Raw genomic sequence first — 13,842 nt, 5'->3', positions numbered from 1 at the left:
AAGCACAGGAGCAGAGGGAGAGTGAAAGGAGGATCCGCCAGCAGAATGAGGAGCACTGGCACAAAAGCACGGGAGCTCCGGCAGCAAAGCACGGAGCGGCTGATAGGCATAATGGAGCACCAAACAGACTAAATCCAGGCGCTTGTAGCCATGCAGGCGGAGCACTACCACGCCCGCGCCCCCTGCAGCTCTTGTCCCAAAACTCCTTTCCTTGTGTCCCCTTGTCCCTTCCAACCCACTTTGCCCAACATTCGGGTTCTTATCCCCACCAGCTGCCTCCAACACCTGTAGCTTCGCCACCCAGTCCTGAAAACTACAGCCCTTACCCATTGCACTCAACCTCCATCACTGTGCATTATAGCCATCCTGAAGTGCAGCACTCATTGCACAGCACTCCAGACAGGAAGGCTGAGTATGATAACAGGACATAGGCAAATCTATGATTGTACTGTTCCCCAGCCCACCCCCTTTCCCTTTCTGTTTCCCAAGCAGTTGTGTTTCTTTTCAATATGCATTTTCTTTTCAATAAATGGATTTTTTGGCTTTGAAAACATGCTTTATTATTGCATAAAGTAAAAGATACCTTAGCCCAGGAAAGCAGCAGGCACTGCAAGTCAGCATAGCACACACAGATTCTTACTAACATTGGAACCACTGCACTTCACTCCCATGCAGGGCATCAGACATTACTGATGGCTTTCAGCCTCAGATTGCTCCCTCAAGGCATCCCTAATCCTTGCAGCCCTGCACTGGGCCCCTCTCATAGCCCTGCTCTCTGGCTGTTCAAATTCAGCCTCCAGGTGTTGAACCTCCAAGTTCCATGCCTGAGTGAATCTTTCACCCTTCCTTTCACAAATGGAGGGTACAGAACGCGGATATAACTGCGAGAATGTTGTCATCGGCCAAGTCCAGCTTCCCATACAGAGCGCACCAGCAGCCCTTTAAATGGCCAAAAGCACACTCCACAGTCATTCTGCACTGGCTCAACCGCTGTTGAACCGCTCCTTGCTGCTGTCAAGGCTCCCTGTGTAGGGTTTCATGAGCCACGGCATTAAAGGGTAAGCGGGGTCTCCAAGGATCACAATGGGCATTTCGACTTCCCCTACGGTGATCTTCTGATCTGGGAAAAAAGTCCTGGCTTGCAGCTTCCTGAACAGGCCAGTGTTCCAAAAGATGCGTGGGTCATGCACCTTTCTGGGCCAGCCTGTGTTAATGTCAATGAAATACCCACAGTGATCCACAAGCGACTGGAGAACCATAGAGAAATAGCCCTTTAGATTAACATCCTTGGAGGCTAGGTGGGCTGGTGCCAGAATTGGAATAGGTATCCCATCTACTGCCCCTCCGGAGTTAGGGAAACCCATTTGTGCAAAGCCAGGCAAAATGTTATGCACGTTACCCGGAGTCACAGTTCTGAGTAGGATGCGATTAATGGCCCTGCAAACTTGCATCAACACGATTCCAACAGTCGACTTTCCCACTCCAAACTGGTTTAGCGTCCAATCGGTAGCTGTCTGGAGTTGCCCGCTTCCAGATTGCAATAGACACCCACTTCTCCACCAGCAGGGCAGCTCTCAATCTTGTGTCCTTGCGCTGCAGGGTGGGGGCAAGCTCATCACACAGTCCCGTGAAAGTGGCTTTTCTCATCCGAAAGTTCTGCAGCCACTGCTCGTCATCCCAGACTTGCATGACAATGTGATCCCACCACTCAGTGCTTCTTTCCCGAGCCCGAAAGCGACGTTCCACGGTGATGAGCATGTCCGAAAATACCACAAGCAATCTCGTGTTGTATGCGTTACTCAAGTCGATATCATCGGAGTCTTCACTGTCAGTTTGGATCTTAAGGAGTAACTCAACTGCCAAATGTGACTTGCTGGCGAGACTCGTCAGCATCCTCCTCAACAGTTCGGGCTCCATTCCTGCAGACCAAAAGGGAAGACAGAGCGCACAGTACAAAAAACGTTGAAAGATGGCACCAAATTTGGACGGAAGCACAGGGATTGCTGGCATGCGAACCAATGCATCACGGGGCGTTGGGACAGGACCCAGAATGCCCTGCGTCCCCTGCCCCCTTCCCACAAGTCACAGCGCCAGAATGGGAAGAGGTGCTCTGTGGGATAGCTGCCCATAATGCACTGCTCCCAATGCCGCTGCAAGTGCCACAACTGTGGCCACGGCAGTGCGCTTGCAGCTGTCAATGTGGACAGACTGCAGCACTTTCCCTGCTGCACTCTCCAGTGTCTCTATTCAGTCCATGATTTTTAGTGCCTAGCAAAGTTGTAAATTTAAGCTCCCAGGCTCATCTCTTGAAAGTGTTGTGCAGGTTTCCTTTGAGGATAAAGACTAAGAGTGATCACTTGTGAAAACCATTTGCCCACAGGCAATGTGGTGTGTTTGTTTTTTATATCTTTTATATTTTGTCTTTTATGAAAAAATATGAAAATATTTGATAGTTTACTGATAAAATATAAAAACATGATATCTTTTGTCTTTTATGACAATGTATAAAATATATATGGATTTTTTGTCTTTTATGATAAAATTCTTATACTAAGCAATCTTATCCATCTTGTATTTAGCTGTGACACTCTGAGTAAGTTTCCCACACCTGAAGAAGAGCTTTGTGTAGCTCGAAAGCGTGTCTCTCTCACCAACAGAAGTTGGTCCAATAAAAGATATTACCTCACTCACCTCATCTCTCATCTGGAACAATAAACCAGATAAAATGTACAAAGCACTAGTTAAACATATAGTGGGGGGAAATTTGCGTTGGCAAGGGAGTAGGCTAAAATGACCCAGTAGTCTTTTTTTTGTTTCTAAATCTTTTAGAAAAATTAATATAAATATATGTAATATATACTTTTAAAATTAATAAAATAATTATTATTTAAGTGTAAGTTTATGTGCTCTGGGTGGCACTTGCCTTGGTCTTCAGGTTTTTCTTGCTTCCTATTTAAAATGGACTTAAAGAAGATTTGGGAGGGGGAGCAAAACAAGCTCAGCTGCTGATATAGAAAAGTATGCATGCTGGAAATGGGGTACCCACTGAAAGTACCCATTGCTGTCTTTGGTTGGTGTTTGAAGGTGGAGAAATCCCTGTCCCATCAAAGAGCGAACTGGATGAGTTACAGGAGGAAGTGGCAAGGAGGGCGCAGGAACAGGAGCTACGCAGGAAACGGGAAAAGGAACTGGAGGCAGCAATGGGGTTTAACCCCCGTCCCAGCAGGTTCATGGACCTAGATGAGCTGCAGAACCAGGGTAACTCTCACAGACTGGATGTGGCTGGGGTGGGGGTTGGGTAGGTTTGGAGTACAGTGTTGCACATGTGGGAGATGGGGAAGGTGTTTTTGGTCTTTTGATTTTTCCATTAAGAGTCTCTTGCTTTTTCTTCCCCGTGACAATTTTACAATTACTAAATAGCTTTCTCCAGTCTGTGAGACAAAAGACGGTCTCTGAATTTATCAGAAATGTGGGAAACAGGAAGAGAATGGTGAACTTGTAATGCCCAGGAATCTAATTTGAAGAAAAAACAAATCCTACTTGTATTCTGCCCAAACACCAAACTCTACCCATGTGACACACCAAAATAAGGCTTGATCTACACTTAAAATTTAGGTTGATATAGTTATGGTACTCTGGGGTGTGATGTTTTTTTCACACGCCTAAGTGCCATAGCTATGCTGACATAACTCCTGGTGTAGCTGCAGCCAGGCTGACGGAAGAATATTGTCTCTCAGGAAGGTAGTGTCCCTACAGTGATAGAAAAGTCCTTTCCATTGGTGTAGACTACATCTACACTACAGGGTTATCAGGCATAGCTAGGATGCCATATCTGAGTAACTGTAGTTCCTGTAATGTGGACATCTCCACTCGCATGAGATCTTTACATTGTTTGTGCTTCTCCATTCTTGCATGGTGATCAACAGTGCAATGGTGATCAATGTTGACCTTTAAATTGTTGTCATAAGGCTTTGGTTAATAACCCCTTGAAATGAATAGGGAAAGTCACAGCTCTTTAATCTGTCTTCTCAGACTGTCTACAGAGTGACACAGGCATCTATACGTCAGTTATGATTGGTTAATAGTTTTAAGTGTCTGTTCACAACCTTAAGAGTTACTGATTTAACTTTTTTTAAAAAATTAACACTCAGATTCTGGAACATAAGGCTGAAGCCTCCATAAAAAAAATCCAGTTCACTGAGTCACTGGGAACAGTCCCAATTTGACTCTGGGTAATGCCCCACTCAGCACATTGTTAGAAACACCTAGCTGTTTAGCATTTCCTTGTTTTAAAAAACAAAGCATACTAGAAAGGCACTTAACAACAAAGAGTGCTATACAATACTTAGGGATCATAGCCTCTGGCATGATAGCTAAGGAGGCTAGATGGCTCCTAAACCTGCTTTCATCCTGGGTGGTTCCCACAATGCTTTATGGCTTCATGGCTTGCTTATGTACAAGACTCCAGAACATTTCTGACCCATTCTCCCTTCCAGTACATGGTTTTACCCATGCAAAGGAGGCCAAGTTCAGAGTGCTAGAGTCGGGTCTTCAATTCATGAAGCTTAAAGACCACACGTTTTGACTGTGAAGATGCTGCTGTGTTGACTTACTGATCTACCTGATTTATCCTTCACATTCAGCTCATGCTCATTTACAAGGTTTCTCTGGAGTTTCTTCAAATAAGAAGTGTGTATGGTAGTGAAATGTATATTACCCAGGTCAAGGAGGCTTTATTTTTTGGTTGAATGAAATATTAATTTTTATAATTATCTGTTGTCATGATAAAGGGCAAATGAGCAGATTTTTGCTTGAGCTGGTACATTTTCATGAGGAATTTTATAGGCTGTTCTAATAAATGGCACTCGACCTGTTGTCCTTAGGCCAGAACACCTAGTTTCTCTTGAGCTCGCCTATTTTCTTATGTTTTCAGGGGTTATCACCCTTCTTTTTTTCCCTTTTTTCAGAGTTATTCAAAAACAATTTGTGGGTCTTTTCTCCCTGTTCTTGAGTTCTTTCCCATGTATTCTGCTCTTTCTCCTCCTCCTAAGGCCACAGGACCATTGGGCTTCAGCACTCCAGCGGCTTCTTACAGTGGTCAATGTGTGCACACACACTGTGTGCATTTGTGGGCAAGAGGCTCTTGTATTGATTTACATTCTGCTGAGTCTGATATTTCCCAGGCACCTCTAAATTGTTTCATGTGGAAAAAGTGTGTAGGAGATAACTGAATAGTCTGGAGGAGATGACTAGGCAAATAATTGCTGGAAAGGGGCATGTAACACAGTTTGGTCACTGCATGCTATGACCAATTTGTGACACACATACTGTACCCTATGGTTTTTCTCCGTGCAGCGGTAGTTACTTTGACAATTTTTGGAAAATCCACACCCCTGAGCAACATTGTTAAGACGACCTAAGCCCCTGTGTAGACGCGCTAGTTTGACGGAAGAATTCTTCTGTCAACCTAGCTGTTGCTCCTTAGGGAAGTGGATTATCTATATCACTGGGAGAACCCCTCCTGTCGGCATAGATAGTGTCTCATTGAAGTGCTACAGCTGTGCTGCTGTTGTGTTTTCAGTGTAGACAAGCCTTCGGGCTTGCCATAAAACAAAGGATTATGTTTCCAAAAATTTTTGAAGTTTCAACATTTGTTTTCATTCCCCTTCAGAACAAAAACCAGACTCTGAATTTTTTCACAAAAGCCAGTCACTCCCCCTCAGAATAGCCAGTAGCCCAGTGCTCAGGGCATTCAGCTAAGATGGGGGAGACCCAGCTTCATGTCTCTGCTCTGCCTCCCTTAGAGCAGGGACTTGAAGCTGGATCCCCATTGCCTCAGGTGAGTTCCCTAACCAGTAGGTTATTGGCTATTCTGGGGTTGGGAGCGGATATGTCTCTCTCTGTCACTTTCACCAGAAATTCCATCCTGGACCTGAAAAGTCTTCCTGAAAAAATTTGAATCAAAACAGATATGTTTCTGCAACAAGTTTGTTCTGACTAATCAGCATGTTCTAACAGAAAAGCAATTAACCAAAAAATTCCGTTAACAATCACATGAATTAAGTCACTTTAAGAGACTAGCCAAAGGCTGTGATTTACAGTAGAACTACTGCTCCAGACATCGGTTTAGCCTTTAATAATCCTTGATTTTGCAATCTCAACAGCAAAGTAGTAGAAGTAGCACTGATTGGAATTTGGAGATATAATGCCAAAGTTTGCTCTGTTACCTTGGTTAAACTGGAAGTAACTTGGCTGAAGTCAGTGGATTTACATGGGTATAACAGAGTCCTGCCTACAGTAGAAAGCTTAATGTAAGATGTGATTTTTAAACAGACTAAGTTAAACCAATACAACCCTCTGTGTTAGACACACTTATTTCAGTTCAAGTGTGACTTATTTTGGTTTAGTATAAATTGGTGCTTAATTGATGTAAATAAACTGATCTTTTGCACCAGTTCAACTAAATCCATTTAAAATCACATCATATGTTAAAGCAGGGCAACTTTCTGCAGTAGACAAGCCCTGAGAACAGAATTTGGTTGACAGAGCCTGGTATTTTCTTTTATGCAGTCTTGTTTATTTACAAGAAATGTAGAAAGTCCTGCTTCTCTGAACACTAGAGGACCAAGAACAAAAGGAGCAGTGTCTAAGTCTACAGTCCCAAGCCTGTTTACCCAAAAACCAGTCCCAAAAGTTCTCTCTCTAGCTTTTTCCAGGGCCACACTGGGCTCATAGGCTACTGCTTGGCTTTCTTGCTTTTTGCCTCTGCCTGTCTCTGTTATGTATATGTGCACGTGCACGCACACACTCTTACTTTACCCAAAACAATCTACAGCAAAAGCCCCTCCACTCATCCAGTGCAAAACTGCTGGGTGGGTTTACACTCCTTTTATCTTAGGTGGGGTGCTTATGATTACCTGATCCTGACAGTTGTGTTAATTGAAGGATATGCCTAGTCTCAGAGGTTTGTGACTCATGCAGTCCCCAGTGCCTCTCAACATTAGAATACCTTTAAAGAGGAAATGAGAGTCTGGGAAGGGTACAGCCTCTACAGAAGGGCCACTACAAATGACTCCTGTATAGAATGGTTTTGTACTCACAAATGGGAGGGAGGGTAAAGGAGAAACAAAAAAAGAATGCAAATGAAATGAAGAGTGCTGCCCATTGCAGGGAGGAGTGATGGCTTTGAGAGGTCCATGCAGGAAGCAGACTCAATCTTTGAAGAGTCGCTGCATCAGGAGCAGAAGGGAGATTGTGCTGCAGCTTTTGCTCTCTGTAACGAAGCTATATGTAAGTAACTCTAATTGCTTGAGCTACTGCGCTTTTGACAGTTTACTAATATCACAGGACTGTAAAAGTTACTGACTAGTCATCTGAAATTCTCAGCTGGGAAAATGGGGAGTTTTCTGATCCATACTAATGTGCCTAGAGCTAGTACCTCCTCTTTCTAAACACCATCGTTTCTAGATTGTAGTCCCCTCCACCACCTTGGCTACCTCTGGGCTGTTGTCTCTGGTGCAATGGCAATAAGAACACTGGGATGTTAGTTTGTCCCTCTTGCTGCTAACTGGTGCATTTCATGACTCCCTCTCCTGCATTCCTATACCCAGTAAGCAGTTTTCCCAATCAAGAGACCAATTTGCAAAGGGTTTAAGCCCTAAGCCTGCCAGCACAGCCTGTAGGAAAGGAGCATGAGAGCAGATTACTCTCCAGTCACCAACAAGAAAAGGAATGAATTATGCTGTACTTATTCACATCTCGGGAGGAACAGGCGGTATCAAGATTTTGAAGGGCTAAATATTGTTGTGAATGATGGGAGTTATGTGCTATTGCATTTTTTTTGTTTTGATCTTTTATAATTTAATTGGCTGGCTATCCCACCCCAACCTCCATTCCCCACTGGCTGGTTAGTAAGATTGCAAACAGAGCAGGTAGTACCATGGATTTGCAAAGGCAAAAATATGTTTATAGAAATTGGCTTTTCTGTGTTACAAAATGAGGGTCAACATACAGCTCTCATGAAAGCTCTGTTAGTCTGCACCCCACCTGGCTGTGCCCTGATTTCAAATCCCGACCAGGTTCCCTTGCACGTAAAAGGACCATGATATGGGAATAAGGAGTTATATAGAGGGAAGACTAAGAATGAAACAGCGTTTGTGTGAGGGCTTGAGAAAGATCCACCCTGTGTTAGGGGGATGAGGGTTTGGCTAAAACCTAGATTTTTCTTTTGACTCATTTTGATTTAGTTTCAGTTAACCTGTTTGGACACATGGCTAACTTGAATGTGCATTAATGGAAATGAAAGCATCCCTGTAAACTTATCTGTGGCAGCATTTGCATGGTCCATGTTTTATGTTCTTGCTACATTATTTTTTCTTTTTTCAATTTTAGTCTTTTTTTCTGTTTTTTGTTTCTGCTATGTTTTCTTTTGCATTTTAGCTAAACTAAGACTTGCCATGCATGATGCCAGCTCTAGCACTCACAGCAGAGCCCTAGTCGATAAGAAGCTACAAATCAGTATCCGAAAAGCACGGAGCCTCCAGGATCGCATGCAGCAACAGCCATCGCAGCAGCCACCGCCGCCGCCAACCTGCCACCCACCACAGGGGGGCACCATGACCCAATCTACAAGGTAGTCCAAGTATATCACAATAGACCAGTTCTGAGCCGCACCTACCAGCAGCATGGTCTGGAAAGAAGTAATGAACTGTGTGTTCCTCCGGTTACTCAAGATCATAGAATATCAGAGTTGGAAGGGACCTCAGGAGGTCATCTAGTCCAACCCCCTGCTCAAAGCAGGACCAATCCCCAATTTTTGCCCCAGATCCCTAAATGGCCCCCTCAAGGATTGAACTCACAACCCTGGGTTTAGCAGGCCAATGCTCAAACCACTGAGCTATTCCTCCTGTAGCGTTCTTCCTCGTGGCATGCTCAGATCATACTATGTTGTAGGAGAGCACACTTCAGTGCATTCACGGTCTTAGCAGGCTAGGTTATATGCACCAAGTCAAAACATGGCCTGTAATAGAGGCTTTTAGAAATTAATTCTGACCTGCTGATAGAAAAGACCCGTGCATCAAGAGAGAGAATGCAATAGATAAGTGACCTGTTTAAAAGAGAGGTGTGTTTTAAGGTGAAATGAAAAGCTTTAAAAAAGAAAAATTAGCAAATATCTTCAGGGCTCAATTCAATTAAGCAGTATTATTATAATGAATGCTCTGAAATAACTACCAAGAGGAGGGCAATCACATATCTGCAGTGCTCTTAACAGTGAAAAATGCATTGAATCTTTTCTTCTAGCCTACCTCTTCTTTGGTGCACTGGTGCAGCTCTTGGAGCAAAGGTTCATTCATAAACCATCCTTGCCCTGTCACCTTTCTGTTGTTTCCTGACTACTGTTCCTGATGCCACCTCAATCCTGCAACCAGGTTCTCTGCCTCCCAGCTGCCTGTAGTCTGACTTAGCAGCCTCTCCAGTTTCCTCCTCAGGACGCTTTCTTTTCTACTTTTCTCCTCCGTTCTGTTTACTCCATTTGATTCTCTGCTCTCACATCTTATTCAGCCCATCCTACTTCCCCACTATAGCACCATTCTACCCTTTTCTGCCAAGGAGCATTCTAGAGGTGGTAGGGGGGCCTGCCATCCCCTACCACCTCTAGAATGCTCCTTGCCCAGCTTCCTGGCAGCTTCTCCACCTATTTCTTTCCTTCTCACACTTTTCCCACTTCATGCTGTGCGGCCAAATGCCCAGGTGGAATCTCATGTGAGCATCCCTTTTTAAAAACACTGCAGGGGGATAAGTGCTGAAATCCATACCTGAAAAGGCTATGATTCAGGGTTTCATTCTGTTCTTGCAGCTGTTGAATTATGTACAATGAAAGCAGATCTCTGTGCTAATTAGAGGTCCACAATGCCCTCAGTTGTAGGAGAAACACTGAAACCTGACATTGGGCATTGGCAGATTTAGAAAACAAAAGCATTTTACCTTTAAACATATCTTTCTACACATCAAACTCAAATATATTGCACAAGTGCCCATCCCTGCTAAAGGAACAGCCTTATCAGAAAAATATTATTTTGTACAATAAGTTTCTACTGCAGAGAGTTTTAATTCTGCAGCCAATGAGAAATGTCTGCTTGTATCATGATTTTTGTGCCTTTGCTTTAATATACATCAGCAATATAAACAGCACAAAGTCTATTATTACTCAAAGCTAAGATCATACTCCCCCATGAATGCTCAGTTGGAACTTCTGCATGATGGTAGCTTTGATTTCTAGATCTGCATGAGGAGACAAACTGATAGGATTGGAGTCACACAATAGTCTTTTTTGTCCCTGTAGGAAGTAATTATCCTAACTATGCACCAGTGTTTAGCTGCACAGCGTTGTCATTCTGCATATCCAGATAAAGGTTAGAGCATTACTCTAACCAACACTAAGTGTGGCTTTGAGCAGCAGAAGTAGTTTTCAGTTTGACAGCTACCTGGACTATAGCTGTCTATCAGAGTTGTTTCCAGTCCTCTATTCATATCGCTGACTCATGTGACTTTCTGGTTGCATTTTATAATGCTAATTAATGCAGAAGAAATACAAAGTGACCCAAAGACATGCACGGTTTATATTTTATGCAAGACATTTATGCACGGTTTGTAATGCTATTAAATGCTTCCTTTAATGTATTGGATAAATAACTCAGAGCTGGACAAAAATGAAGAGAAGGAAACTGAGGGAAATGTATTGCATTCTATGCTATTCCTTTCCTTCCCAAAGTTATTCCCCATTACTTTAGGGAAAAGAACCTGAGTGGAATGTTGCCTGTTTATGTTAAGATCATAAACATAATGGTTCTCTTGTATGGTTTGTAGAAATCTCCCAGAGATTTTGGAGGGAAACTTGTAATACTTAATTTAAAATTTATTTTTATAATGTGTACACAGACACACACGCCCCTAGCCAAAGTGCTCAGGTGCTATACAATAGTTGTAAAAATATAACAGTAAAATCTTATAATAAAAAATAACTTTTAAAATTTGAAATGAATAAAATAGATTGAGTGGGTCACGTACAATAAAAAAAAATAGTTGGGAGGAAATAAAATGGAGATGTTGTCAAATTAACAAAAGCAATTCTTTTGGGTGGAAAGTTTTTAATTTGTGTTTGTGCGAAGAGAAGTGGAATGAGGTGGATGATAAAGGGGAGCAAGTTCCACGCTTTAGAGATAATTTTAAAAAAGAAGAGAGTTACTAATAATTAGTTACCATTTCTGTGTATTTTAGTGAACAGACTGGCCCGCTCCAAGTACTGCTGAGCCGGGAGGTATCCCTGGAACCCAACAGAGAAGTGGAATTCGGGTCCAGTTCTTTCTTCCGCCCACCCGCTTCCTGCCATGAAGTGCACTCATCATTATATCCAGAGTCTTCCTCCCTACCCGTTCCTGCAAGCAGTCCTCCAAATAGGACCTTTCCTAACTTCCGGGCTGCTTCTGCTGATTTTGATGACCAAGCTCCCTCTTTTCCCTATGGGCATGGGTTGGCTGAGAGACCCTCAAAGACTGAGAATGATGCCTACCATTCTATGGAGCTTGGTGGGGCCCCTGCCAAAGGGCTGAAAGACCATAGGGACTGCAGCAGCAAGTTAGAAGAACTCCATGACATTACAGCTATTCTCACACCTCAGTACAAAATTAAATTTAATACAGTCAACTCTGGGTCTTTGCCTACACTAGTTCCCTGTCCACATCCAACGCAAGCATCATCTCCCAATAGAAGCAATCCGCATAGTCCTTGCTTCAATCTGTCAAGCTCTCCAGTGCCCACTAGCACTGATCAGGTAGGGGGCTGTCATTCCATGATCTCTGCTGCTTCATCCCTGTCACTTCAGTGCCCCCTGGCTCCACTACAGACAGCAAACAGGTACCCCAGAACAAACAGCCGTGAAACTTTACTGCTCCCACAGGATGTCTTCAGCAATGTGGAGACTTGCAAATCTAAGACCCGTAGCACAAAGGGGCATGTTCGTTCCCTGGCAGAGCAGTTTCAGAGACTGCATGGGGTCTCCCAGAAAGAAGGTGCACATGAGAAAGGGTGGACTGCTGCAGTCTGTCAGGATGAGAAGTCTCCAAGGCTGATACAGGAGTCATTCACCAATTCTTCAACCTCAGGCTACAGGCAATTAATTCCTCAAAGTCAAGAAAACAGAACCCGGTCTTCCGAAAAGTTGCATTCATCCTTAGATGTTAGGGATGGGTTTGTTTCCATGGAGGGTTTTAGTGCTCAACTCATTACCTCTAAGAGTCCTGGATCGCACAGTGAAGACCAGTGTAGAAGAGGTGGACAGAATGTAGCTGACCCTGGACTCTCCCAGGAAAGGCACACTCATGAGGGAGGTGTGAGACAGGTGGATGATGGAACTGCCACTGCCATGGGTGTTTCTATGCCTGTGGACTGCTGGGTGGACAATGTCACCAGGTATTACAGTTCTCAGCTGGACTGTAAAAATACAGAATGGCTTCCTGTGCCAGGGAGGAATCCACCCCTTTCTGATCACAGAACAGTCAGAGATGACCTGAATGGGACCCCAGTGCAGTTTCATCCACAGTGGAATCAAGACACAGAGCAGGATATCTCTGAGTTGGAGTCCCTCTATCAGGCTAGCCTAGCTGGTAGGCCTGTGTTGGGAAGACTGGACAATTCCAGGCACCCATCGAGCAAGCCAGGTGAGAATTCTGCAACTGTTACATCTGGGTAATGTTTTATCCCCAAGGAAGACTTGGACCTTGCCTATACACAGACTTCCACCAGTTTAACTAAAAGTGTGTTTTTAAACTGATTTACTGAAACAAGTGCGTGTTTGTGTGCAGTTATTCCACTTCGAGAATGGCTTATTTCGCTTCATCTTACTAAAAATAAATCACTTTTAAACTGAAAGAAGAGTATCTGCATACAAACTTGCTCCTGTTTAACTACATTTGTTTAAAAGCATACCTTTAGTTAAACCAGTGGAGGTTTCTGTGTAGACAAAACCTTGGCTTGAATGAGAAGAGTTCAGATTTGAACTACATGGCAAATCAGGATGAAGGAGGGACAGATTTCTGGCATGCTTTGTAAGGTGCCATATTAATGCACCTAAAGTGGGCAAGAATGCAAAGTGTCTACACCCTGGAATATTATATTTGTGTTGCTTATGTATATGTATGGATATGGAGGTAGACATTACCATATTTGAGGTAGAAGCAAAACTCAAACAGCTTAATGGGACTAAATCGAGGGGCCCAGATAATCTTCATCCAAGAATATTAGAGGAATTGGCACATGAAATTGCAAGCCCATTAGCAAGAATTTTTAATGAATCTGTAAACTCAAGGGTTGTACCGTATGATTGGAGAATTGCTAACATAGTTCCTATTTTTAAGAAAGGAAAAAAAAAGTGATCCGGGTAATTATAGGCCTGTTAGTTTGACATCTGTAGTATGCAAGATCTTGGAAAAAATTTTGAAGGAGAAGGTAGTTAAGGACATTGAAGTCAATGGTAAATGGGACAAAATAAAACATGGTTTTACGAAAGGTAGATCGTGCCAAACCAACCTGATCTCCTTCTTTGAGAAAGTAACAGATTTTTTAGACAAAGGAAATGTAGTGGATCTAATTTACCTAGATTTTAGTAAGGCATTTGATACCGTGCCACATGGGGAATTATTAGTTAAATTGGATAAGATGGGGATCAATAGGAAAATTGAAAGGTGGATAAGGAATTCGTTAAAGGGGAGACCACAACGGGTCCTACTGAAAGGTGAACTGTCAGGCTGGAGGGAGGTTACCAGTGGAATCATAGAATCATAGAAT

General features: G+C 43.2%; 1 protein-coding gene across 3 annotated transcripts in view; it reads left to right on the top strand.

Moving 5' to 3' along the window:
- USP54 (ubiquitin specific peptidase 54) overlaps window positions 1-13,842 on the top strand; it is a 270,589-nt gene that overhangs the window by 242,170 nt on the left and 14,577 nt on the right. Inside the window, exons 17-20 of one of the 3 annotated variants that reach the window (XM_084635210.1) lie at window positions 3,085-3,258; window positions 7,171-7,290; window positions 8,440-8,632; window positions 11,278-12,716. In XM_084635210.1, coding sequence (XP_084491336.1) covers window positions 3,085-3,258; window positions 7,171-7,290; window positions 8,440-8,632; window positions 11,278-12,716 — 1,926 coding nt within the window. Of the gene's footprint in view, window positions 1-3,084; window positions 3,259-7,170; window positions 7,291-8,439; window positions 8,633-11,277; window positions 12,717-13,842 lie in introns of those variants that run through there. The other 2 variants (XM_084635211.1, XM_084635212.1) reach the window with 2 other exon arrangements.

This window comes from Lepidochelys olivacea, assembly GCF_965140295.1.
Source record: "Lepidochelys olivacea isolate rLepOli2 genome assembly, chromosome: 7".
NCBI lineage: Eukaryota > Metazoa > Chordata > Testudines > Cheloniidae > Lepidochelys > Lepidochelys olivacea.
Note: the sequence above shows the minus strand (reverse complement) of the source record. Positions and strands in the feature narration are given on the sequence as shown.